Source organism: Cynoglossus semilaevis, unplaced genomic scaffold (genome assembly GCF_000523025.1).
Source record: "Cynoglossus semilaevis isolate Cse_v1.0 unplaced genomic scaffold, Cse_v1.0 scaffold1507, whole genome shotgun sequence".
In the NCBI taxonomy this organism is placed as follows: Eukaryota; Metazoa; Chordata; class Actinopteri; order Pleuronectiformes; family Cynoglossidae; genus Cynoglossus; species Cynoglossus semilaevis.
In genome coordinates this window covers 163,315-187,449 of record NW_007585114.1, presented here as the reverse complement: position 1 = coordinate 187,449, position 24,135 = coordinate 163,315, and the positions used below count along the sequence as shown (strand labels likewise).

The 24,135-nt window shown below is 40.8% G+C and overlaps 1 protein-coding gene across 3 annotated transcripts; it reads left to right on the top strand.

Moving 5' to 3' along the window:
• The first annotated feature begins 1,883 nt into the window (after positions 1–1,883).
• Positions 1,884–23,804, top strand: coro2ba (coronin, actin binding protein, 2Ba). Of its 3 annotated transcripts, none has more exons than XM_008337192.3 (12): positions 1,884–2,018; positions 14,586–14,786; positions 19,664–19,780; positions 20,563–20,712; positions 20,812–20,976; positions 21,344–21,460; positions 21,562–21,666; positions 21,960–22,056; positions 22,134–22,246; positions 22,507–22,597; positions 22,777–22,916; positions 23,056–23,804. In XM_008337192.3, exons 1-12 carry the CDS (start codon positions 2,004–2,006, stop codon positions 23,188–23,190), a joined length of 1,446 nt encoding a protein of 481 aa, XP_008335414.1. In that variant the 5' UTR covers positions 1,884–2,003; the 3' UTR covers positions 23,191–23,804. The 3 variants fall into 3 exon arrangements, with proteins under 3 accessions (XP_008335414.1, XP_024909404.1, XP_008335415.1); XM_025053636.1 differs by lacking the exon at positions 1,884–2,018 and adding an exon at positions 3,613–3,899; XM_008337193.3 differs by lacking the exon at positions 1,884–2,018 and adding an exon at positions 13,298–13,593.
• The last annotated feature ends 331 nt before the right edge of the window (positions 23,805–24,135 follow it).

Genomic DNA, 24,135 nt, shown 5'->3' with positions numbered 1-24,135 from the left:
TAATCAAATAGTGGCCATTTGAAAAACCCAACATTAGTCAAACAACAGACATCAGTAAAGCATCTCATTAATATCTCTACAATTTGTAACAGCTGTCACTGCTGCCTAAAAGCAACTTCAGTAAAAATTATGGAAGAACAATGAAGAATATTTCCCACAATTTATTTTCCTTTTCCCAGAATGACTTTGGATATCAAATCCAAAATGATGTGTTATATTTGTACACCATTCGATGCATTCTTCACAGTTCATCGCATCAATCAATCAATCATCGCATTTGAATAGGTTGTGCAGTATACTATACTATCACAAGAGGGCAGCAACACACTAAATATAATAGCATTTACAGCGCTATCGGAGTTTTAAATATTACAAATAGTGAAGCGATATCTGAAATAAACTAAAACCGTTTTAATGTGTTTTACTAAATAAAACGTTAGAGTTCAACGATGCTAATTAGTAGGTTGCTAATTAGAAACCTGGGTCACGTGACGTTTGAGTCAGTAAACATTAACGTTTGTATTTATTAAAACAGATACATAATTCACAGTTTAATGGATTTACTGAAGATTTTGATGTGGCAAAATGTGACTGTTCTAGACAGGAAACCGAGAGAGAGAGAGAGAGAGACTGCAAAAACAGAGTGACCACTACAGATAGAATGGAGCACACATGCACGCACACACTCACACACACACACACACCACAGTATGTGCACGTAAATGCACAAAACAAAGCCAGGATTGTGGTTAGCTGCTACTGGAGAAGTCTCACACTTGGTTTGGGAAGATAAGCCATGGTAACTCAGCTGGAATCTTGGCCAGTCTCCTAACAGTAGCTGCCAAAGATGTGAGTGGGAGTCTGGGTGTTACTACACTGCAGGAACTCCTTCAAAAGATATTACAACAGGACCTGTTTAACAAAGATAAAACTGAGGGTACGATGAATCTGCTTCTTCATCATCAACTAAATACTGCATCAGTGTGTACTCCAAGAGGAGAAACAGTTCTCAAACAGAGCTGTCCACAAATGCAGGTTCCATCAGTATTTTTATTTTGTGTCAACGATAATTCAAACGTATGCTCCTTAAACCATTGATTGGAATACTGTTTTACCAACATTGGAATAAATCAGAGTCTACAGTATAAATACTTCAGTACAGTATCCACCGTTTACCACGAAGTCACTCCGTGTCAAATATAATGCATACTGAGGAGGAAGAGGAAACTTTAATATTTGTCAGTTTGTGTGTACATTCAGTACATTGATCATTTACAGTTATCTGTACGTTTCCCAAAAAAACAAACAGACAACAGTTCTGACTACAAAACTGTATCACCTTATCACACACACACACACACACATACACACACATACACACACACAAACAGGATGATATGCAGGCAACCCCATACGTGAGTGCAGACTGCGACAGTCTGGGTGTGCAGTTGTTTCCTTTGCTGTCCCAGGATGCAATGCTCCTGTTTTCCTCTATTCATCCATCACATGTCACTAATGATAATAAAGAGAGGAAATGCAGATAGAGAGATAGCTGGGGAGAGACAGAGGGAGAGAGTAGGACAGCCAGACCTTGGCTGTGCATCTGTGTGTGTGTGTGTGTGTGTGTGTGTGTGCAGTGGGGGAATGGGAGGAGTGTAGTCAGCACGCAGCCTTTCCCTGTTGTAGTAACCGAATGCCAGCCATTACTTCACTGCGGTAGCAGCAGCAGCAGCAGCAGCAGCAGCAGCAGCAGCAGCAGAGCCATCATCATCTCAACACTTAGTGAGAGACCAAACACACCAACCCGTCTGTCCCCTCCCGTCTCCCTCCCTCTCTCTCTCTCTCTCTCTCTCTCCCCCTTTGCACATTCAGCAGAGCTGCTCTCCTCCTCCCCCATCTCCTCCTCCTCCTCTTCCTCTCTCCTCATTTCCACCCTGCCTCTCCTGCGGCATTACTCTCTGCTTGAAGGGGACACTGGCCTGCTCCTCACCCACTGATTCTGCATGACTGTCACAAAGGTAAGGACACTGCAGTGAGGGAACAACTTTCATGATGTCACTCGTCGTTTGCCGTTGGCCAGAGGATCCTGATGTGGAGGATATTTCAGCCACCGTTCTCATGTTGATGCTAGTGTCTGTGGAGAAGTGAGCAAGAGTTTTTTTTTTAGACGTGTGATGGGAGTTGTGGGGTTCTCAGGATGTTGGTATGTCTGCTGTCACTGTAGGACTCTGTAGATTCTGTATGAGCAGTTTGCATGGTTCCATTTTGTTTGGGGTATTTTCAGGCATTCTTTGGACCAAAAGGTTCAATTTAAAGACCTTTCAGTCTGGCCTTTAATTTTTAGAATGTTTACCTCAAAAAGAACAATGTGTACACGTGTCAACTGTTCAACCCACAGATTATTAAGTAATGCATTTCATATTCAGGTCTTCAGTATGAATTATAATATAAAAATATTATATTAAAAAAGTGCAGAAAAAGTCCTCCAAAAACCCAAACAAAAAGTGTTGAATAAAGCAAAAGCTAATTGGAGACGATCACATCAAAATACATGTTGTCAGCCAATCATTGTCAAAAATGAACATTTGTATTTGTAAATATTTTGATACATGAAATGTAAATCCAGACTATGGTCTAATTATAAACTATTATTTTAAACACTGAAATGACAAAAATTATCAACAGAACAGCTCCATGACCATTGGCAGTTTCTAAGAAATCTAGGCCTGGACCAGTAAACTTTCGTCCCTATTCTGTATGTGACGTCCCGGGAGTGAGAGGGGAGAAGGTGGGACGTACAGGTTCAATCTTTTGTTGTTGTGCGGCTGCTATCGTAGTGCTAACCCTTAGATGTCGTTTGGCCCCAACTCTAAATATAAAGTAAATGTTTGTTCAGTGAGTTCATATAAATCTGGAGATGAAATAATCAGTAAAGATGGCCAGCACTTTTGACGGGACCTGATCCTTGACCTTGTCATATTTAAGGAGGATTCATTCTTCACTATAAAGTATCAACACACTGTACCTAGACATGGTCTGACATTTTATTTTATGTATATTATTATATTAAATTCAATTATACTGAATTTACTCAATATAAAGTCTGGGTAAGGTCAAAGGTCATAGGTCAGTGATAGTAAGTATAACATTTAAAAGGTGAACATGACAGCACTCAACTCAAATTGATGTTTGTTTGTGAGTGTGTGTGTGTGTGTGTGTATATTTGTGTGTGTAGTTTGGTGGGCTGATCGCACAGGGCTTAACCCCGCTGCAGCCACTTGAATCCTCTTAATCAATTAACAGAGGGGGAGGACTAAGGGAGACAGAAAGAGAGAGAAAAGAGAGAGAGAAAATGAGCACACCTGCTCCTGAGGACAGAAATGACCTGCACAGAAATAGATGACCTCGTCGACACAGGTTTACTGACCCTCCGGTCGGTCACACACCGTGTGTTTTGTTCCAAAATTACACACGTAGTAGTTTTGTGAAATTCAGGAATGTGTGGTTACTGCTAACAATAAATGCACAAATACAGACAAAGTCTACATTTTCTGCTTGTGTGTGTGTGTGTAAGAGACGTTGCATGTGGGCGAAGTGAGCAGCTGTGGAGGAGGATGTTATGAGAACAGGAAACAGTTCAGGTGTTATTGTGATGGCAGGAGCTAACTGTAGGTGAGGTGTGAATGCATCGATTACAGTGGTATTTGCTGTTAATTCTTCACTTGTTTCCATTATTAGGATGTGAAAACATTAGAGGCCGACACTCTAAAATGCAGTAAAGGAGGAAAGAACGTAGAGCTCCATGAAACCTAGTGGATGTGGGGATACAGACACAGGAACGCGGCTCAGCCTCCTGACAGCAGCAGGGGAGTCACCTTGGCATGGAGACAGGACAAAAGGTCTGATGCTAATAGGACCAAACAGCTGTTTGCCCCTTAGCACAAAGACACTAGAGAAAAAAAAATATAATTATATGTTTGGAGCTAATTGTCTTTTTTTGGCAAGTACACATTTCAATGTTGTGATAGAGAGGTGATAAAGTAGGTCATTAAAATTCATAAAAAATTGAATTTTGAGAGAGTAATTGTGATTTCGTAAAAGTGTTAACGCTACTCGTTTTATAGCTACTGAGCATAACGACAGGAGTCAACCATTAGGGGGCGTTTCTGTTGTTCCAAATAGTACTTAATTTGAAAATAATCTATGGGAAAATACATTTTTACAGTCATATTTACGGTTATGAAACTGTTGGCATCAGGTTTAACACACATGGCACTTTACTGTGTGTTCTCCACAGTTAGAACTGCCCTTTTGGAACCTGATTGCAGGTCAAACACTGTGTGGCGCTAGTGAAATGTTATTCCTGGAGGCTCTGCTCTGTAGCCAGATGTCTGGGCGTCTTCCCTCAAACTGATCGATAACTTTGACCATCATCAAAAACCCAAACAAAGGAAACTTTTACATCGTTGTCGGTTGGTCTGTTGAAGTGACAACCACATTAATGTTTTGTTTTACACACCCACATGTTAGCACAATCACTAATGCAAGGGGTAACTGGGGTGGGTCCTGAGCATTGAGAGTTGCCCTGGTTACCTGCCTGTCTATTTTAGCCATACTCTCTGCTGACTGGTCCCAGAGGAGAAGCAGTAATGTATGGCCACAGTGGGAATTCCCTTTGAGAAGATCTGACCTCCTCAGAAGATGGAGGTCAGCCAGCTCTGACTGAACTCTGTCATAAAGCCATAAATCATAACAGCACACCAGAACAGACATGGCTGCTGAATGTCTGTTGACTGTCCCCCTCTTTGTATAAGCTGTAATTTACACGAAGGACCTCCTAAATGGTCCAGTTTTTTTTTTTTTGGTGGGAAACAGGAAAAGGCCAGTGTGCCAGCTCTGGGGGTGGGACTGACCTTTTGGAGTGTCCCCTTTTTGTTCTGTACACCAGCAGCAACGCTCCTCAGTTCAGACTGATGGAAGACTGAGCAGTGATGAATGATTCACCCCAGGGATGTTGGACTCTAAGATCTTTTTTGTTTTACTTCTAAATCATTCAATTTTTTAAATAAATGTAGCTTTAACTTATATGATCCCCTTCACTACCCCAGTTCACGACCGCAGCAGGCTGCAGAGTGAGGCTAGCAAAGATTTAACTCTGAATGACGAAACTACTGAATGACAGGGAAAACGCCACCACTGGACCGTACTTTTACCAAACTACTCAAGCGAAAGACGAAAGCTGAAGCCTCGAGATCAGAACCGTGCCAATAAGTTAAAATGTCCAGAAATTTGAGATATTTTTATCTACATTTTTGACAGAAAACACGTGAGCGTAGGAAAATTCTACTTAATTACAAATAAAAACCACACAGTTGGGTTTATATTTAACCTGCTGACGTGAGTCCTCTAATTTCAAAGTCACACTCCAGCTGTGTTAAGTGTGTTTGCAATTGCACAGAAGCAAACGCCCCAATTATAAAAGACTAGCACATGTGGAAAAACATCTGTCAGCCATTTTCGGTGTGTTTATGGTGAAGCTGTTGCTGCTCAGTGTGCACACGCTGGACCCTGACGGCTCACGTTCATTAAGAGTTGATTCCAATTGAAAATTCTGGGAAAAACACATTCAACTTCACCATAGTCTGATATTATTGAATGTTTATCTAAACTCATTTAAAGTTTCTTTTTCAGGAACCCCAAAAGTCCACGAAACCTAATAAGTCTGATTCCCACATGTTCGTACTATCGTCACAAACACACTGAACCACAGCAGGGGTTCTTGACCTTCCTTACTCTGAGGTGTGGTTTTTATACATTAAATATTTAAAACTTTGATATTTAGTTTGGAGATAGGATTAGAATTGGAGTCTGACTAGAGTTAGGAATAAGGATTAAGGCATAGGCAAATGTTTATTCCTTAAAGTTGAGTAATAAAAAGGTGATAGCAAATGTATTGGGTCCATGTGAGACGCCCACGAAACAACCAGTGTGTGACAGATCAGAGATAAAGAGTTCTAACAGAGAAGGAAAAAAGAAAAGTTTGACCAAAGCATACATTCAGATCCTATGAGATCATTGCTCATTGTGTGTGTGTGTGTGTGTGTGTTGGTGTGTGTGTGTGTATTCAGGATATAGTATGTATTTCCTGCTTGTGGGCCTGAGGACAAAACTAAAAGTGGAGTAAATGCACTGAGACAGACAGGAAGCAGCTCGTCCCCTATAAAAGTCTCTTATTGAGTGAAGGGTCACTCCTGAGATTCAAAACGGCTTCAGTTTGTTGAGGAATTCTCAAAGGGTTCAGAGAGTTTACACTTAGGAGTTGACTAATGGACCTGCTGACACTGTGGCGGTCCATTATTATTATTATTATTATTATTATTATTATTATTATTACTAGTAGTAGTAGTAGTAGTAGTAGTAGTATTGTTATTGATATCAGACACCAGGTGATTCCTGGTATACCATGGTTTCTGAGCTTCACCTCAGTTCTGCTGCTGATGTCTGAGTGACTTTAATGACGGTTGTTGTCAGAATCCAGTGAGAGACAACAGTAGCTGCGTGGTTCGGACGCTCGATGATGAAACGTCATGGAATTTTCTGGCATAGATTGATCCCACATAACATTCCCGAGTGTGACACTGACAATAGCAGCGCTGTAGTGTGTGGTCTATGTTTTCATGGTCAAGTTGTGATGTAACGTCTGCTGTCATTTCAGATGAGTTCTGTTATCAGTGGTAACCAGTACCAGCTTACATCTGCTTTACCCCCGGGGGGTTACAGAGTTCACCTACTCTGTGTATTAACCCCATCCCAGTGTGTGGGCCTGCTGTGATAATTACACTACAGACACATGGTACCTTATATAATGGTCCTGGATATAAAGGGCTGTAGAGATGACGAGCCTTTGGACTCTGATTTACTACCATGATTTATATATAACAACAGTATTCATAGTATTTTTGAAACATTGTACTTCACATAACACATGATTTTAAATTCTTTTAATTCTTTTAAATTTTAAATCTTAATGTTTTTTGCCTTGGTAAACGTACATTATGTTGTAGCTAGAAATGTGTTCTACACAGACTGAGACAGAGACGATGTGTGAACACTTAGTGGAGGAGGTGGAGGAGTGGGGGGGCAGTGGGAGGGGGGGGGGCAATGTGTGAGAGAACATCCAGAGAAAATACTACCACCCACATTCTCACTATGTCTCCATCTCAATCACACCCACACACGTGAAAGGACACACACACACGCATACAAGAGTTCATCTGTTCCAAACTCAGCTCTCTGTTTTGCCTATGGCTACGGTCGGCTGGGGAGATACAAGTTCCTGAGGCCCAAGATGCCATTTTTTTCCTATAAATTTCTCTGCTTCGTGTGATTTTTTTTCTTCTTTTTTTGGTCTTTTGTTCTCTGGCTTTGATGTTCATTGTGCTTTCCAGAATATTTTTTTTCCAACTATTTGTTTTCCAGCACAGCTGAGTAAGTCTAAAGAAGTTCATCTTGTAGAAACTACTGACCTAAACAGTTGTTTTTATTGCAAATAAAACAAAGTTTATTATAGAAATATTTGTAATGTAATACCTATTGATCAGTCCAACTGAACTAAATGACAGGTGCCCACATATATTATTATTACCTCTATACACAAAAAACAATTTAAAATAAAGTCACACGTGGCCTTATTTAACTTCCAGCCAAATACCAACGACCAATGAACTGCCGCTATTTGCGTTTTTTTTTTTATAAAGTTTTTTACATATTTGAGTGAAAGATGAGCTTCTGTCCAATCTAAAAGTTACTAGCTGTGAATGTTACTGCTACTATCAAACTACCACCACTCTAGGTTGGGTGACATTAGGTTGTTTCTCAGAATACCTGGTGGTTCAACGTACAGTATGTGGACCTTGAGGATTCTTTTTCTCTGTGTGCTGCTGGACAGACTGTCCAACTGTGAGCCAGCTGTGTCTGCATTCCTCTTCTCTCTGGCCGCTGCTGACTGTTGCTGAGCGGGTTTTCTCAGTCTGTGCTAAAGTGCCAGGTCATTTATTTATGGACATGGTCTGTGGGAAGTGATGGAGTGGAAACAGGGAACCATAACTGACGCCACAGACACATTAGAAGAGAGGTGGTGGACAGTAAGGCCGGCTTGAATATGAATATGTGATTGGTGGTTTGTGTCCACATGTGGCCCTGGGATGGACTGACCAACTGTCCAGGCTGTTCCCTGCCCTTTGCCCTTTAGACAGCTGTGATTGTCTCCGCCTCCCCACGACCAAGTAGATGAGGTAGATGATGAATGAATCAATAAATTCATGGAGTGAGCATAAACAATGTTAGCTAAGATGTCAGTTTGTTGTTTGTCGGTGCACCTACTTTCAATGACGCAGCAACAAAACTAGGTAAAACAATGCATTTAAATATATAACAGAACAAAAAGAAGGACAGAATATGTAGCATGAGTTATAACAAAAAAAAATCTAAAATGGAATCATTTAAAAAACAACAACAATTTGATGTAAATTACCTTTGTGTATTGGTATGCATTTAAATGAACATTAATGAAAGTGAAATGTGTGCCATTTCGATTACCTGGACTTATAAATATCTGATACGCAGAGACGGGGACAGTGCAGCCAAAGTAGGTAAGGAGTCAGGAAAGGAAGTGAGCGATGAGGTAAGTAGATGAGACCAATATAGAATCCCTTATGGAATACCATCCTAAATTAAATATGAGTTTCCACAGAGGAAAGTGAAATGAGGTCTTTGCATCATTACAGCTGCACTTCAATCTGGGACACTGAGGCCCTGCTCCGCTGTGGAGGTTCAATCGACGGTAAACAGATCAATCCAGCAGAGCTGCGGCCACAGCATGAGTGACCATGTATGAGAGATCGAACAGACTGACTGACAGACAGAAAACACCGTCATCGGGTGGCATTTATTTTACCTCATGTTTTTTAAGGTTGTAGAAAATGAAATATAATCACTGGTAGGAACAGAAAGTCGGGAGGAATTGAGCTTCAGACATTAGTTTTAGGCTGCATCAACACTGTGAAGTGGGTCAAACTCACGACACATTAACCTTCACCCATATACGGAAGAACTGATGTCTGTTAATGAGTTGACACTGGATGTAGACTCACCAGCTGCAGTCTCACCTTGACTGCCAGAAAACACAGTAGTCCGTCAGTGAATGAATAAGTCAGTCTTGTTCTCGACTCAGAGAATAATATGAACGTCCCGTGATGCTCTGTTGTTTCAACACAATAGAATGTATTTAACAAACGTGCCTCCTCCATTTGGTTTTTTATTTGACTTGTATTTTTGTCTTAATTGTTAGAAAAACAGGTACCACATGGTAACATTTGGAGCACATGAACTAAAGACTTAAATCCCTCTGGTGGAGACGTTGGTATTGTTCCCTTGAAGTGTCCTCTCCAATAATTGCACCAGACTGTAGTTCCCCCCTCCCCCAACCTAAGGCTGGCAGTGATACAAGAGCCATCTGTCCGTCTATGGATCAAATTAATTAGCCGCTTGTACTTGAATTTTTTTTTTTACACCAACTCCTGCAAGAGAAAAAAAAATTCTCTTGTCTCCATTCACTTTCTTACTCTTGACTTACAGGAAAATAAATCTGATGTTTACATTTGTTCTAATCCAGTTACTTTCCATCTTTCTCCAAACTCCAACAGTAAAATCCAACAGATACCAACTACTGACAGGTTACTGCGTAGAAGTACACAGCTGTACTCTTATACCAACTAACTGAGCTTTTCTCTCTCCATAAAAACATATGGACATTTCAGAGAGCTGAGTGTGTTCACCGGTACAGTCACCCAGTGACTGTGAGTGACTGTTCATACTGTACGCCTGTAGCACACAAACTGCTTCTTTGTCCTGGGATCAATTATCTGTGTCATTCTGTCTGTTTTTTATCATTCATTTCACCCTGAGATTAAAAAAAAGAAAATTGTCCAGACTCATTTGTCTCGACTGGACAGACTGTCGCATGATGACTCATCTGGTTGCAGATCGCTCCCTTTTTATTTAAGGGTGCACCAGTGTTGAACTGAAACCTCAACCAAAAAACAAACCAGTGAAAAATGTCAGTTTAAAACCTGAACCTTTTGGTTTGACAAGCTGGTGTCAAGGGCTCTGATTAGTTTGAAGCAAAACTAAATCATATCAGGATACGATATGATTTAATGAAGTTAATGAAGAATTAATTTTATTTGTTTTCTAACCCCCCCCCCCCCCCCCCATGTAGCTCTTTTATACCATAAGTTAAATATTTAAAAAACAAAAAACCTCAACACGCCTAGTATAGTTTAGTGATTGTGTTTCTGGGAGTACAGCTGATACTAACAGTTTTCCAGGACATGTACTCCTCCATGTACTCCTCCATGTACTCCTCCATGTACTCCTCCATGTACTGATAAATGCTGTTCACGAGTGTTTTCTGCTTCCTGTCTCTGAGTAGTTGTGCCATTTGCACCACTACTGCAGGTTAACAGCATTGGCTTCAGGCCTAAGAGCTGCCATTATCTCTGCTCCAACATCTCCCACCATTATGTCATAGTATATGCACACACTCCAGCACTTAACATCTCTCGCTACTGGTGTGTGACAGTCAAACTGTTATCTCCACATCCTGTTCTATCACTGTGGGATGAATAAAGGACTTCGACTTAGGAATGTCAGCTTCTTTTAGCAACTTTGGTCATTCACTAAACTCCCATGAAACTTGAAGAAACTAAACCTTTTAGTTTAAATTCAATGTATATAACTTCAAGTGAATACAGTTACTCACCTTGTGTTGGCAGCAAAAATGTCGGAGAATCAGGATGAGAGTCGGAGGATATGTTGAATTTATCTTCCTGGATCCAGATTCTGTTGGGGACCTGAAAAAAAAGTGATGGTGGTTAAAAGAGATAACAGTTTGGGAGAAATCAGATATTTATACTAAGGTTTATGCAGACTTTTTTTTTTAAAGTCAACAATCACGTCACATTTCTGGAGTTGGTTTATAAAGGATAGTCCTCAATTCATGGGCAAATATACTATAACATACATAAATCTAGCACAAAACCCTGATTTTATGTGGTGTGTTTTACATTTTTTCATCACCACATAGTTTTGTTGGTTTGAAAGTTGAGTTTTTTTTGTTCTTAACGTGCAGCAGTAATTGTTCCTCCTTTGACATGAGATTATTGTTTAAGTTCTGAAAGTGGAATGTTGCGTCACTCTTCTGGAATCTTCCTTCATCCGGAGTGACTTCCAGCAGTAGTTTCATTGTCGTCTGTCAGCTGACCTCTACGGGTCCAAACACTTTCATACAAAAGTCTTTTTTTCAGCATGAACACTGTTGTCTCATCAAACAGAGCTGTAAAGTCCTTAAAGTGTCCAGTTTTTCTTTGAGAGGAGTTTGCCAAGTTTGCCAAAGAAGCCCAGAGAACATCCCTCATTTTATGATGTTTGGTTTCAGAAACGGAAGTCCTTGTACAGTGAAACTGTTGCCGAGAGGATTTCAGACAAAGAAGCTGTCATCACGGCTTTCAGTGTGTCTTCACTGAATGACAGGGCCTGCAGTTTCCCTGAAGGTTTGCTATTGTTTGAGTTGAATTTAGGCTCAGATGGTTGAACTTCCTTATTTGGCAGAAAAAAAACACACAGTTATCACATGGATTTTCATTGAAGTGATGTGAATAGGCTTTATTAGAGATGACCCAGGGTGGTGCCCTCAGCTCAGAGTGGCTGAGAGGCAGCGTCTGTCTCTGTTACATCACAGAAGGACCATTGTAACATAGAGCAGTGGTGGTGAAGGAAGTGTAATATGTCTGAATGTTAGCTTTAATCACCCGACTCACTGTAACAGTCAACCTTTTCACTGATGTTAAAAGTTTAAGAATTCAACCAACAGTAGATTCAAATTTAATTCGAATTTCCTGAAAATAAACTCGATGCGTTTGAGGTTTGTCTCTGTCTGAAATAAAAAAAAAAAAACATTTTGAAAAGAATAAGAGAGAGGATACTCCTACAGAGAGAGAGGGAGGAAAGGGGGTTGTGTGTTTCAAGCAGCAACACCTTGAGGCAAGAATTTGAACAGAACTGTCTGATCTGCCTCACAGCTGTAAGGTCAACAGTAAATGTGGTTCAATCAGACAAACGCACACACAGACATGGACAGACCAAAGCCCACAGGCCAAGACTTCCCTACTAGACAAATACCAAGGGACACAATTTTCACTGTAACACCTGCCCTGTATTGATACAACGGGTTCATCTGTACAAACAGATTTAAAATTCATATTGTCCTCCACCTCCATTTAAATATTATCCCTTGTATTATGTTGAAAAAAATGATTATGTTGTGGTTATGTTTAGAAAAAAAGACATACAAAACATTTTTAATTTCAAAAACTATATTTTTATATCCCTTTTTTTACACCCTTTCACTGGAGCATTTTGATTTAATCCAACGAGTGTCAAGGCTGACTTCTGGTCATAGTTTTGTAGCAGCAATTTACAGTGTGCACATCTGTGAATGCAATGAGATGGTTACTAGTCTTAAAGATTGTCCTGTGTCCTGCTATGACATCTGGTCGTAGGGTTGACAATAGCATTGTCTACAATTCCGGAGGCTCAGCTGGAGGTCACAAGGATAAAGATACTAAGATTTCCTTTGTGAGTAACCAGGATGTACGGGGTTAACAATGAGCTCAGGGAACACTTTGGAGACTAAACTGAAGAGGCAGGATTAAGAAGGTCTGGCGATAGGGCCGAGGACAAGAGGGAAAACTGTGGACAAAAGACGTTGGCTGTTGGGTTGTGTTAATAATGGATGCAGTGATGGAGGAGATGGAGATGATAAGGGAAGCAGTAGGTGAGATGGCAATAAGTGAAGGCAAGGGCAAGAGTGAGATGGAAGGACATGCTAATGGATACATCAGGAGGATGGACAATCAACACTGAATTAGCATTATATCTCTGTCACTACGTTATATCTGTGATGTAAGAAGATGCAGCCAGTCTGAAACATGTAAACTTTCTGTTCCGCTGCGAGTGCGAAGATTGGATGGCTTCAACACTCTGACAGGAGGTGATGTTAAATATTTTAGTTCAACCTGTGTCATTAGGCAGCTGCACAAATTGTGAGTGAGTGACAGCTGTGCTGATGGTGCAGGAAGAAGGGGCCGTCATCATTCTGAACAAGGTCGGCTCAGGAGAGGAAGCAGAATGAATGCCAGTATGTCCACTCTGCTGGACTGGAGACAGAACAGGGGAGAGGCAGACGGAGACGGAGGGGTGACTGACAGGCAGGATGGGAGAGAAGGCAGGGGGGAGGAGGAGGTTCCAGGCCCCCAGCTATCTGGCAGCAGGAGGAGGAGAGGAGGCTGGGAAGACAGAGTTTGAGGAGGAGACGAGGAGACAGAGTGCACATGTTTGGAGACGAAAGGAAAGGAAGGAAAGAGGAAGGCAGGAAGAGAGGAGATCCTGGAGGAGTTCTTATGTAGAAGGGAAAACTGATAAGATCACAGCAGGAGCACCGCAGGAGGACACAGGCTGTGGTGTTGTTGGAAGGTAAGATGACTGGAGCGGGGGCTGTGCTGCAGATGGATATGATAGGATTCTCCTGTTCCTGTTACTACAACCTCAGACAGTCCCAGAGAATGATACTGGTCCATGTTTTTAATGAATTGAAAGACTGCAGGAGTTCTGATGCCTTTCACCTGCACTGCTTCTTACGCTCTCCTGGTGAATGATTGGCATGTCACTCATTACTGTGTGGTACGAGCTTATTTGTGGCGATCACATGGCTACGACTTGGCTTTGAAAAATCGCAGCGTTCTTTCTTGATCACTTACAAAACAAATGTAGACAAACGTAGTGATGTGAGGAGGAACACAGATTGGAACTTCTCACCGTGTTACACCACAGGTAACGGCACAGCCTTAGTCCTTGTGCTGGTTGTGCTGCAAACACTAATGAGATCGTCCGAACACAAACACATAGACGGGCGGCAGACAGACGGAAAGGAATCCTCTCTGCGACAGACCCCACTGCTCAGTGGACGAGTCAATGAGCATCCTTGTGTGGAGAACTCAAAGCGGCCGAGTCTTCTCCCCCCCGCCCCCCAACCATCTCTATTTCAACTGTCCCTCAGGCCAGTTTCTGCTGCTCCTCTGTTCTACAGTTTGACCAAACAAGCTGCCATTCTGCGGCCTCTGCCGACACAGCTTTGGAACAGCTGATTAGGATCTAAAAGTGATAGATCAGATGTGACTCAGATCTATAAATGGAATCAATGTACTTGACATGGTTAAAAGAAATTATATTTTGTTATAATCAAAAGCAGTGATTCCAGACGACCAAGATCGTCAGGTGTGCTGTGGAAAACTATTCAATTTCTCTTAAATGGTAAAAACTATTGTGTATTTTGTGCTAACAATCTGTCTTTGTTGTTGTGTGAGACAACGACTTTACACAACCGTTGGTGACGTTCAGAGCAGATATATGAAGTGTACAGGTTAATACTTTACATTTACATATTGTTTTGTTTTTTTTAATCTTAGATGTCATGGCGTCCAACCTACCGAAGCTCCAAGTTTCGAAATGTCTATGGAAAAGTAGCCAATCGGGAGCACTGTTACGACGGCGTCCCCATCACCAAGAATGTTCATGATAACCACTTCTGTGCCGTCAACTCAAAGTTCCTGGCAGTGGTCACAGAGAGCGCTGGAGGAGGCTCCTTCATCGTCATACCCGTGTCGCAGGTAAGGTACTACTACAGTACTACTTCCCTCGAGGGGTTACATGGTTAGGTGCCATTTTGGACATTCAAGCTGCTGTATTTATTACATGTACTGATCAGTCTTCCTCTTATATTTTATTTTCTGCATTATGACTTTACAAAACAGACCTCACATTCCAAAAGATGGCCGCCAGGAACAAGACTAAGGCATGTGCACATTATTACAGTGGTCTCCATAGATACGAGCTTCCCGAAATACAAGTAGTCCATGTTACGAGTCTGCAACAATGAGGAGCAAGATATTGCTCCTGATATGAGAAAATATCTAGTTACGAGTGTGCCATAAGAAAAATCATTTTAAAATATATAATTTGTTTTATATTATCAATATATTTGTTTATATCTATGTTTCTAATGTTTAGATGAGGGGATTTTAATTTAATTAATAGTATATTTCTGGGAGGCTGGAACAAATTAATTGGTTTTTAGTTATTTTAATGGGGAAAATTTGATGTAGATACGAGTGGATTGAGACATGAGTGCTGTTGTAGAACGGATTAAACTTACTGTATATCTAGGCTGTCCACTGTACTGACTTCTAGACAATTGTGTCATCTCTGCAGCAAAAACAAAAACAAACCCTGCAACCACAGCATTCAGCCGAGGTGGTCACGTCCAAGGCTATGGTAGCATCAGCAGATGTTCCCCCTCTTTTTAAGGCCATTTCATTGTAACAGACTTCTGCTTGTTAAACACACTGCTTCAGAATCATAAAAGAGTTCAAATGGGTTAGCGTATTTGGGTGTGCCAACTTTTTTGAAGTACTTCAATTCAGCAGTAAAAGCTGCCGATCTCCCAGCATTAAATGTAGATTGTTGTGTGTTTTTATATAAAATGTTACTTCAGGGTGGGGACCTTTATTTCTTCAGCTTTATGAAGAACTGGAGTTGGCCACAGAGGAATAAAATCTGAAGTTAAAGAGCCGTTTCTACAGACTGGGGCACAGATCGCACCTGTGTATGGTGAAGTCTGCCAGCCTTAAAAATGTTGTGTCGCCAAAGGGAGCTCATAAATAGGTCAGTCCATAAATACAGCCTGCACTTTCATTGGACAATTGTTTTGAATATGCAAAGCAAAAGGGGAATGTTGTCTTTTTTCCTCCCACTCACCAGATTTACAACACTTTTTACCATCACTTTGACATCAATAACCAACAGAGCAACAATAAAACTATTTTTTCCCAAACAGTAATACTTCTTCACTCTTTAGAGACATTTAAACCAGACACCTTTACGATTCTACAGTCAATCTTTTTTTTTTTTGATCATTTGATATGTGGTTCACTCATTTCGTGTGAGATGACATTTTATTATTGCTGAAAATAATAAGGAGGTTTAATTTATTTCAATACGGATATAAACCTGTGATTGAATTGGTAGATAGTTGTAAAACTCTTCCCAAACAACTAAGACATTTGACCTTAGCTGGAATTTATATTCTACAGTATTTCTGATTGCAGAAAAAGTAGACATAGTAGTAGTAGTACTACTACTACATTTCTTAGAGCTGGATCAATTTTGTATCTTTTTTAAATGTATAAATAACTCTACCTCGAGGTAATGTGTGTACCTATGCAGTAACTGTACTGCATCTCATACCTCATAAAGTCACCCAACAATCATAATGTTATTGATTTCCTGTGAGTCTAAGTGTATTCTCCACCAAAGCACTTTCTGCAGTTTCTGCTGACGTGACACATTTTTAAAAAGCCATAATCAACGTCAGCAGCATCAGTAAATTGGATAGTGTCAAAGGTAGGACTGCAAATGTGTTTCAGACCACGATTACTGAAAAATGTTTTAAAAGTTTTTTTAGGAATTAAAAAAAAAAACTGTATATATAAGCATTACAATAACTCCTTCTCCCCATTTAACAGACAGTAACACTAATATAAATGTGTGGCAGGCCAATTACGATGAGAGTTGGCCAGACAGACATATGGTCGGTCCAGGACACAGGTTGTCACTGGCAGTGAAAGTAAACCCTGCTGACAGCACCATCTGGGCCACAGCCCGGCCCAGACGATGACACCTAAGGTCAGTAAAACCTCAGAGAGAAAGAGGTTCTGGGTGTGGCGTGGTGCTTCTTCCATCAGAGCTACAATTACTGCTGCCGTACTATAGAATTACAGTAGTACTGAATATAAAAATACAGACTTCTGATATTACCAAGTTTTTACCTGTCAATGCCATTTTTGTTACAATAAAAATAGAAATGTGTAGATTTCAGGCCTGATTATTTTTTTACTTCTTTCTGATTTTTTATTAATATTAAACAGAAACATATAATAATAAACCTACATTACTGTAACAGTATGTACTGAACCAATTATTTTTTTACAAATACTTTGTTTTTTTTGTTGTTTTTTTTAATCTGTGCAACTGCATACCTGCAGTACTGTAGCTTTTCTGAATAGAAAAAAAAAAGTCCAAAGCCTTCTTTGAACACACTACTGTACTCAAGGTCAAACAGTGCACTGGAACAGCAGTAATCATGTGATCAAATCACATGACCGCCTGCAGGGGGCATGCAGCGGCGGTCGGACATGGAGTGCAGCAGTGAATATTAAATTAATGAATGTATTGGACATGAGTCAGCATGTGTGTGGGCTGTTCATAGACTGGAGATGTGACAATTAATACTAGTACATTAAATCTTTTTCTGATGACTCGACAAACAAACTAATTAGATGACTCCCTTATTTCCTCCTGGCCAGTGATATAATTTGAATGTATTTCCTTCATTACACCCTGAAGCAACTTTATGGTTTCCAAGCACAAATCTTGTGACTGTTTGCTGTTTTGCATCTGCTGCTGCTGTAGCAGAAGATACATTAGAACAGTCAGGAGAAGTGTTAGACATGGGTGGTACCTCCGGTGCACTGGGGACACATGGTATCTGGTCCAGCACAGTTGCGTGTCAGCAGTGAGGCTCCTTAGCGACAGGATATTACCCACAGACACACTACATTACCTAATGATGGTCTGTGTGCTGTAGAGCAGTTTTTTTTTTTTTTTACAGTGGCTGTTTTTATCTGGGATGTGCGGACTAGCAGAAAAGCACGTAAGCGTGGCGCAGTACATGTATGTGGACAGCAATTTAATTCTTTGACTATATGGATTCTCATTGGACCATGATGTTTGCAGACCAGACCTGTTGTCTGTAGAGTAAGGGAAGAGAGCTGATGGAGAACCTGAAGTGGTGGAGGGCCGAGTGTGTGAATGTGAAAATGAACGGTGAGGGAGACGATGGAGAAGGTGAAATTTGTGTTACATTTTAACATTAAAGGTACAACACAGCAAATAAGGGCTTAAAGAAGACAGTGCTGGTGTGAGTAGAGTTGGTCTGGGATTGTTTGTGACAGTAAGAACACAGCAGAGGTCAAGGAGAAGGTCACACAACCTGCAATATTGTGATGTTGTTAAAGACGATGACAGACAGGACTAGACGTCAACATGAAGGTTTTTCCTTTAATTATCAGGATTTACAGTACGTAGTTCAGACAAGTACTGGGAATGGACGGCAGATATAGTCAACAAAGAACAAAGATGAAGTTGACAGGCAGAAGGAAAAACAGTACAATGCCAACAAATATTCATGGACGTTTTGAAGGAGAACTGAGAGATGGTTGGTCTAACAGGGAGACTGAAGACATTTGTGTTTTAGTAAAAGCCTACAAGAAAACACATTTTTGCCTATTTTACATTGTGCCTGATTTTGAACAACATCTAAACCCAATGTTAATTGTCTTCACAATTTATTTTAAAAAAGTTTGGTTTTTTTAAACTTACCATAATGTATATGTTGAGATGCTGCATATTTCCAAGGCTTTAGTAAACTGTAAAAACAAAAATGTAAGAGTCATTGGAGAGGTTTGTTTATAGTCTTAATAATGTAAGAGGTCGACAGTTAAGTGTGGACACACACACACGAAGAGAGAAGAGAGAGATGACAACGGAATGTTCTTAACCACGTCTCTGAGGAAATAAAAAAAAGAGGTCAATGGATTTAAGTTATCAAACATTTATGACAGGAAAAACAGTAAAAGGTGAACATTAGCGTGGTTTGTCGCTGTGAGCCAGCGCCCCTTTGTGGATTCTTTGGGTTATTGCATTAACATTCGGCCATTCATTAAGACAAAGCTGCAGGTATAGGGACCACAGCACTCGGCGACACAAGGAAACAGTTCATTTTTAAATTTATTATCAAGTCCAACTCAATAACGGGAAGAAACAGAACAAAAACTCAGCTGAACAAAACTGAACAGAACAGAACAGACCAGGCAGACTGGAAAAGAGACAGAGGGAGGACAGAGACAGAGACAGAGAAGAACAGGTCGAATATAAACAGAACCAAGCCAATGGAAAACACACAGAACCAGGCAGAACTCACAGGGCAGATGGGTCCTGCAACACGTTTACAGCCTGACAACTAACCCCCAAATCAAACCTCAGTGTGGGAGAGGGTGTATATGACCAGGTGTGAGGAGTGAGACAAAACAAGACACAGGTGAGTGTGATTAAGCTATTAACCAGGGAGAGACACAGAGGGGTAGACAGCCACGTTTCTGTTTGTTTATGAATGTGTGATGGACCCTGAAAAGAACAGCACAGTGGAAGATGAGTGGATTTATTTAAGGAGTTGTTAACTTTACTCGTGTTTCTTATTCTTTAATTGTGGCTTTAACCTGTTAAACCCAGAATTTTAACATTTAACATTTAACAGTGTTGTCATGGCCGAGGAAACTGTTCCAAAACTGTCTATAAATATAACAACAAGGCTGTCATTTATTTTATTTTTTTAAAGATGTAATTCTCCATATTGTATGCTTTTTCACAGTCTGGTCGTCTGGACTCTCATTACCCGAAAGTGTGTGGACACCAAGGCAATGTTCTGGACATCAAATGGAATCCCTTCTTTGAAAACATCATCGCGTCCTGCTCCGAGGACTCGTCTGTGAGTGACCTACTCTCTGTGATTATATATCTCAGACTTCAGTAATCACCAAGTTGCTCTTGAAAACACATTTTTCAAAAAGAGTTTGAAAAGTTCTACATTCAAATAAAAATCAAATGTTTCCCATTTTTTGTGTCCTGAAAAACTCCCCAACATGTTTACATTTATATCTGGTAACTAAGTACTGTAAAGTAGCAGACATGTTTTATTATGTAATGTACCATCACTTGTTGGAAAATAATCTCCTCAAGTGACAGAGCCTGAAATCCAATCTAATCCTAATGCGGTCCATTGACAGGATGTGGTATTTGGGATTATTAGAGGAGGTGAATCTCTGACAAATGACAGAACATGATCCGCAGTAAATTAATGAAATGTGTCCTTCTTTCTCGTGGATATATTTATTCGTTTTCTTATATCGCTAATGTCACGTTCTATGTGACATGTTAAATATACACTGTATAGGATTTAGCAACATCTAGTGGTGAACCTGTTGTATTTAAATGTTGCGTTACATCACCTGTCTTGACGCAGTAAAACGTGTGACTGATCTTATTATAAAATTACAAAAGGTAGACAGTTTGTTTAGTCTATGCTAAAAAAAACAAGCTGTGTTTTTTTATCTTTAGAGAACCAAAGACAGAACGTCCATGCTTCCAGATGTTACATACTGTATATATGTTTACGTTGATGTATATGTTTATATTGATGTATATGTTTATGGTGATGTATATGTTTATGTTGATGTATATGTTTATGTTGATGTATATGTTGATCTGCAGGTGCGAATATGGGAAATCCCAGAGGGTGGACTCAGACGCAACATGACCGAGGCAGTGCTGGAGCTGTACGGTCACAGCAGAAGAGTGGGACTCATTGAATGGCATCCGACCAGCAGTGGCATCCTCTTCAGTGCTGGCTATGACTACAAGGTGTTCTATCAGTAACATGAGGCTGAATTAACGCAGATAAAGCTGCTGAACTGGGCTTTTGAGACGTTAGAAAATGAAAATGAAAAATTCTTCCTCTAGATACTAACCTGGAACCTGGAGATTGGCGAACCGGTAAAAATGATTGACTGTCACACTGACGTCATCCTCAGCATGTCCTTCAACACAGACGGCAGCCTACTGGCCACCAGCTGCAAGGACAGGCAACTGCGGGTCATTGAGCCCCGCTCTGGGAGAGTCCTTCAGGTGAGAGAGTGTGGAATTCTGCTTTATCTGCAGTGTCCAGGAGTAACTTTTAACAGGGTAATAAAGTGTTTTTTTGATGAGGACCATTGACTTTAAGGAGCAGATCAGAGGCACAGCTGGTGCTGAGCAGTTTGGAGACAGAGTCAGAGATATGGGGAGAAGGTTGAGGCGTACAGTCAGGAGAGATAGTGAAGTTATTCACCCAAGAATCTAGACCCCCGTGTGAGTCCCATCACAGTCCATGTAATGTCTAAATGAGGTCCAAAACGGGGAAATGTTTGAATAAAAAAGAACTTTGGAACTTTGGTCATGTGGTTGATTTTGGACACAATCTTTGAATCGTAACATTTGCTATCTGATCCACCAGCAAGCCAGTTGTAAGAACCACCGTGTGAACCGAGTGGTGTTCCTGGGAAATACGAAGCGTCTGCTCACCACAGGAGTTTCTCGCTGGAACACGCGACAGATCGCTCTCTGGGACCAGGTGAGACACCATGTCCATATGGGCTCAGGCCTATAATGCCAGAGTGGGAGGAGCTTCTGTGTGACTGTGTGTTTACTTCTCTGCGTGCTGTCCGTCCCTAGGAGGATTTGTCCATGCCAATCGTGGACGAGGACATTGACGGTCTCTCAGGACTGTTGTTTCCCTTCTACGATGCTGACACACACATGCTGTACCTGGCAGGAAAGGTTAGACTGTCTGCTCCTCTACCCTCACATATGATAGGCCCACTATGCTCTGTGGCGACCCCTGAAGGTAGCAGCCAGAAGAAGAAGAACAAGGAGAAAAGCATTGGAATGTCAAGACCTAGTGCATTTATTTGAAAAATGTTTCCAGGGAAATAAAAAAACATGACTTCACATAACAGCAGCTATCATGTTACTATAATAACATACTGTCAGTGTTAAATAATAAAGAGTCAGACTCGATCTCATTTAGAACAGAATTACCTCAATAATAAGATGCATATTTCAATTTCCAGGGTGACGGCAACATCCGCTACTATGAGATTACCACAGAGAAGCCATACATTCAGTACCTGATGGAGTTTCGCTCCCCGGCGCCACAAAAAGGACTGGGCAAGTGGTGTTATTGATCAACTGTTTGTACATGAGAGCAGGTTGTGTCATCAACACACGTTTGTTCCTGTCTGCAGGTGTGATGCCGAAGCACGGCCTGGACGTGGCAGCCTGTGAGGTTTTCCGCTTCTACAAGCTGGTCACGCTGAAGGGTTTGATAGAGCCCATTTCAATGATTGTGCCGAGACGGGTGAGTCGAAATGGAGCAATAAAGGAATCAATTGACTCTAGTGTTATTTTTTTTTTATTCAAGTTTTTGACCAAAATACACCAGAAGGAAATGAAATTCAAAAAGGGAGGTCTTCTGAAAAAGGTTCTTTCTAACCCAGGCAAATAGTTACATTTAAGGCTTTAGTGGCAGCACATTTTCTGTCGTTTTACAAAATTGACTTTTTCGACTCAACAAACTACAAAAACAACAAATGCATGTGGTGTGTTTCCTGGTTACAGTCAGACACATACCAGGAGGATATCTACCCGATGACTGCAGGAACAGAACCTGCTCTGTCTGCCAGTGAATGGCTGAGTGGCATTAACAGAGGTAGGAAACACACGCGCTCCATTGACTTGTGCCTTATAAAAATAAAATGATCTTCTTTGACAAAAGAAATCAAATATTAATGTACCATATGGAGAAAATAGCTTTGACTGACTCAAAGTTGTTTGAATACAAACTCAGTGTGAAGCAGAGTAACATGTGAGTCTGGCTTCTTCACACAGACCCAGTGTTGATGTCACTGAAAGAAGGTTACCATCGGCCAAACCAGTTAGTGTTCAAGGCCCCAGTGAAGGAGAAGAAGAGTGTGGTGGTGAACGGAATTGACCTCCTGGAGAATGTTCCTCCAAGGACAGAGAATGAGGTAGAGGATACTAAAAATGTTTTTCATTGCATTCATCGCTGTGGCTGTGGAATGGATAAAGAACTTTTTTTACCTGGGACTTTCTTTTCTGTGTTAATTATTATTATTATTACATATATCTCCCATCTTTTTCCAAAAGCTCCTGCGCATGTTTTTCCGGCAGCAGGAGGAGCTCCGGCGTCTGAAGGAAGAGCTCAACGGCAAGGATGTACGAATACGCCAACTGGAGCTGGAGCTCAACAACCTGAAGAACGTTAGCCCCAACAACGTCTGACCTCTGCCTCCTACTGGACCGAATAAATACTGCTTCCCTTTGACCTCCAGCCTTCTTCTGAGCCTTTCCACTCTTTCTATTTCATATATTACATTCTGATCTTCTAAATTAACCCCTGCTGCGCTGCATTACTATTACATTACTATTGTAATAACAGCAAAATAATAGAAGTGACAAATCAACTGCGCTCTACGTCAAAAATAATGATAGGATTTCTCTTTGTCATTCATCTCAGTCTGAGGATTAATCCTTACACATTGTTTGTCTCACTCTGCCTTTTTTCCTGGCAAAAACTGGAAAATGTAAAGACTTTTCAATTGTTTTAAATGTCCTCTTTTTCTTCCCTAAGGCCTTAGACACTGCTGCAGACACAGTTTACAGAGAGATGCAGCGTCATCTCAAAATGGCTGAGCTGACATAATTTTGCAGGCAACAGACAAGGAGAGGATTAGGACACCAAGATCATGTTCTCCACTCAGCTGCTTACTCGTCGTTTCTCCTCTGGCCTGCAAGTGTTGGTTGTAAATTTGCTTCACATCACTGTCTTCTGCAGTTATTTTTGAGGAGTACATATTCCAGACACCCAAACACACACACACAAACACAGTGTTATTAATATTCCAGACACCCAAACACACACACAAACACAGTGTTATTTGATTTTATTTAACTAAAGGCTGACACAGCTGAGGAGGCTCGATGTCTTCTGAAAGACTTGCAGGCTGTAACTGGGATTTAGGGCTAATCGTCTTGGTCGTGATGTACAATGTATTTGCATTACTATTTATTTGTCACATTTCTGATTTTTAAGTAAATTACATCAGGTGATCCCTTTGTTTTTACTGGATGTGGATGTGGCGGTGGTGAATGTGACACTGGTAGATTGTGCAGATTGTTGATGGTTAAACTGGTGCAAGGCTTGAGTTAAATGTGTTTATTTTGGAA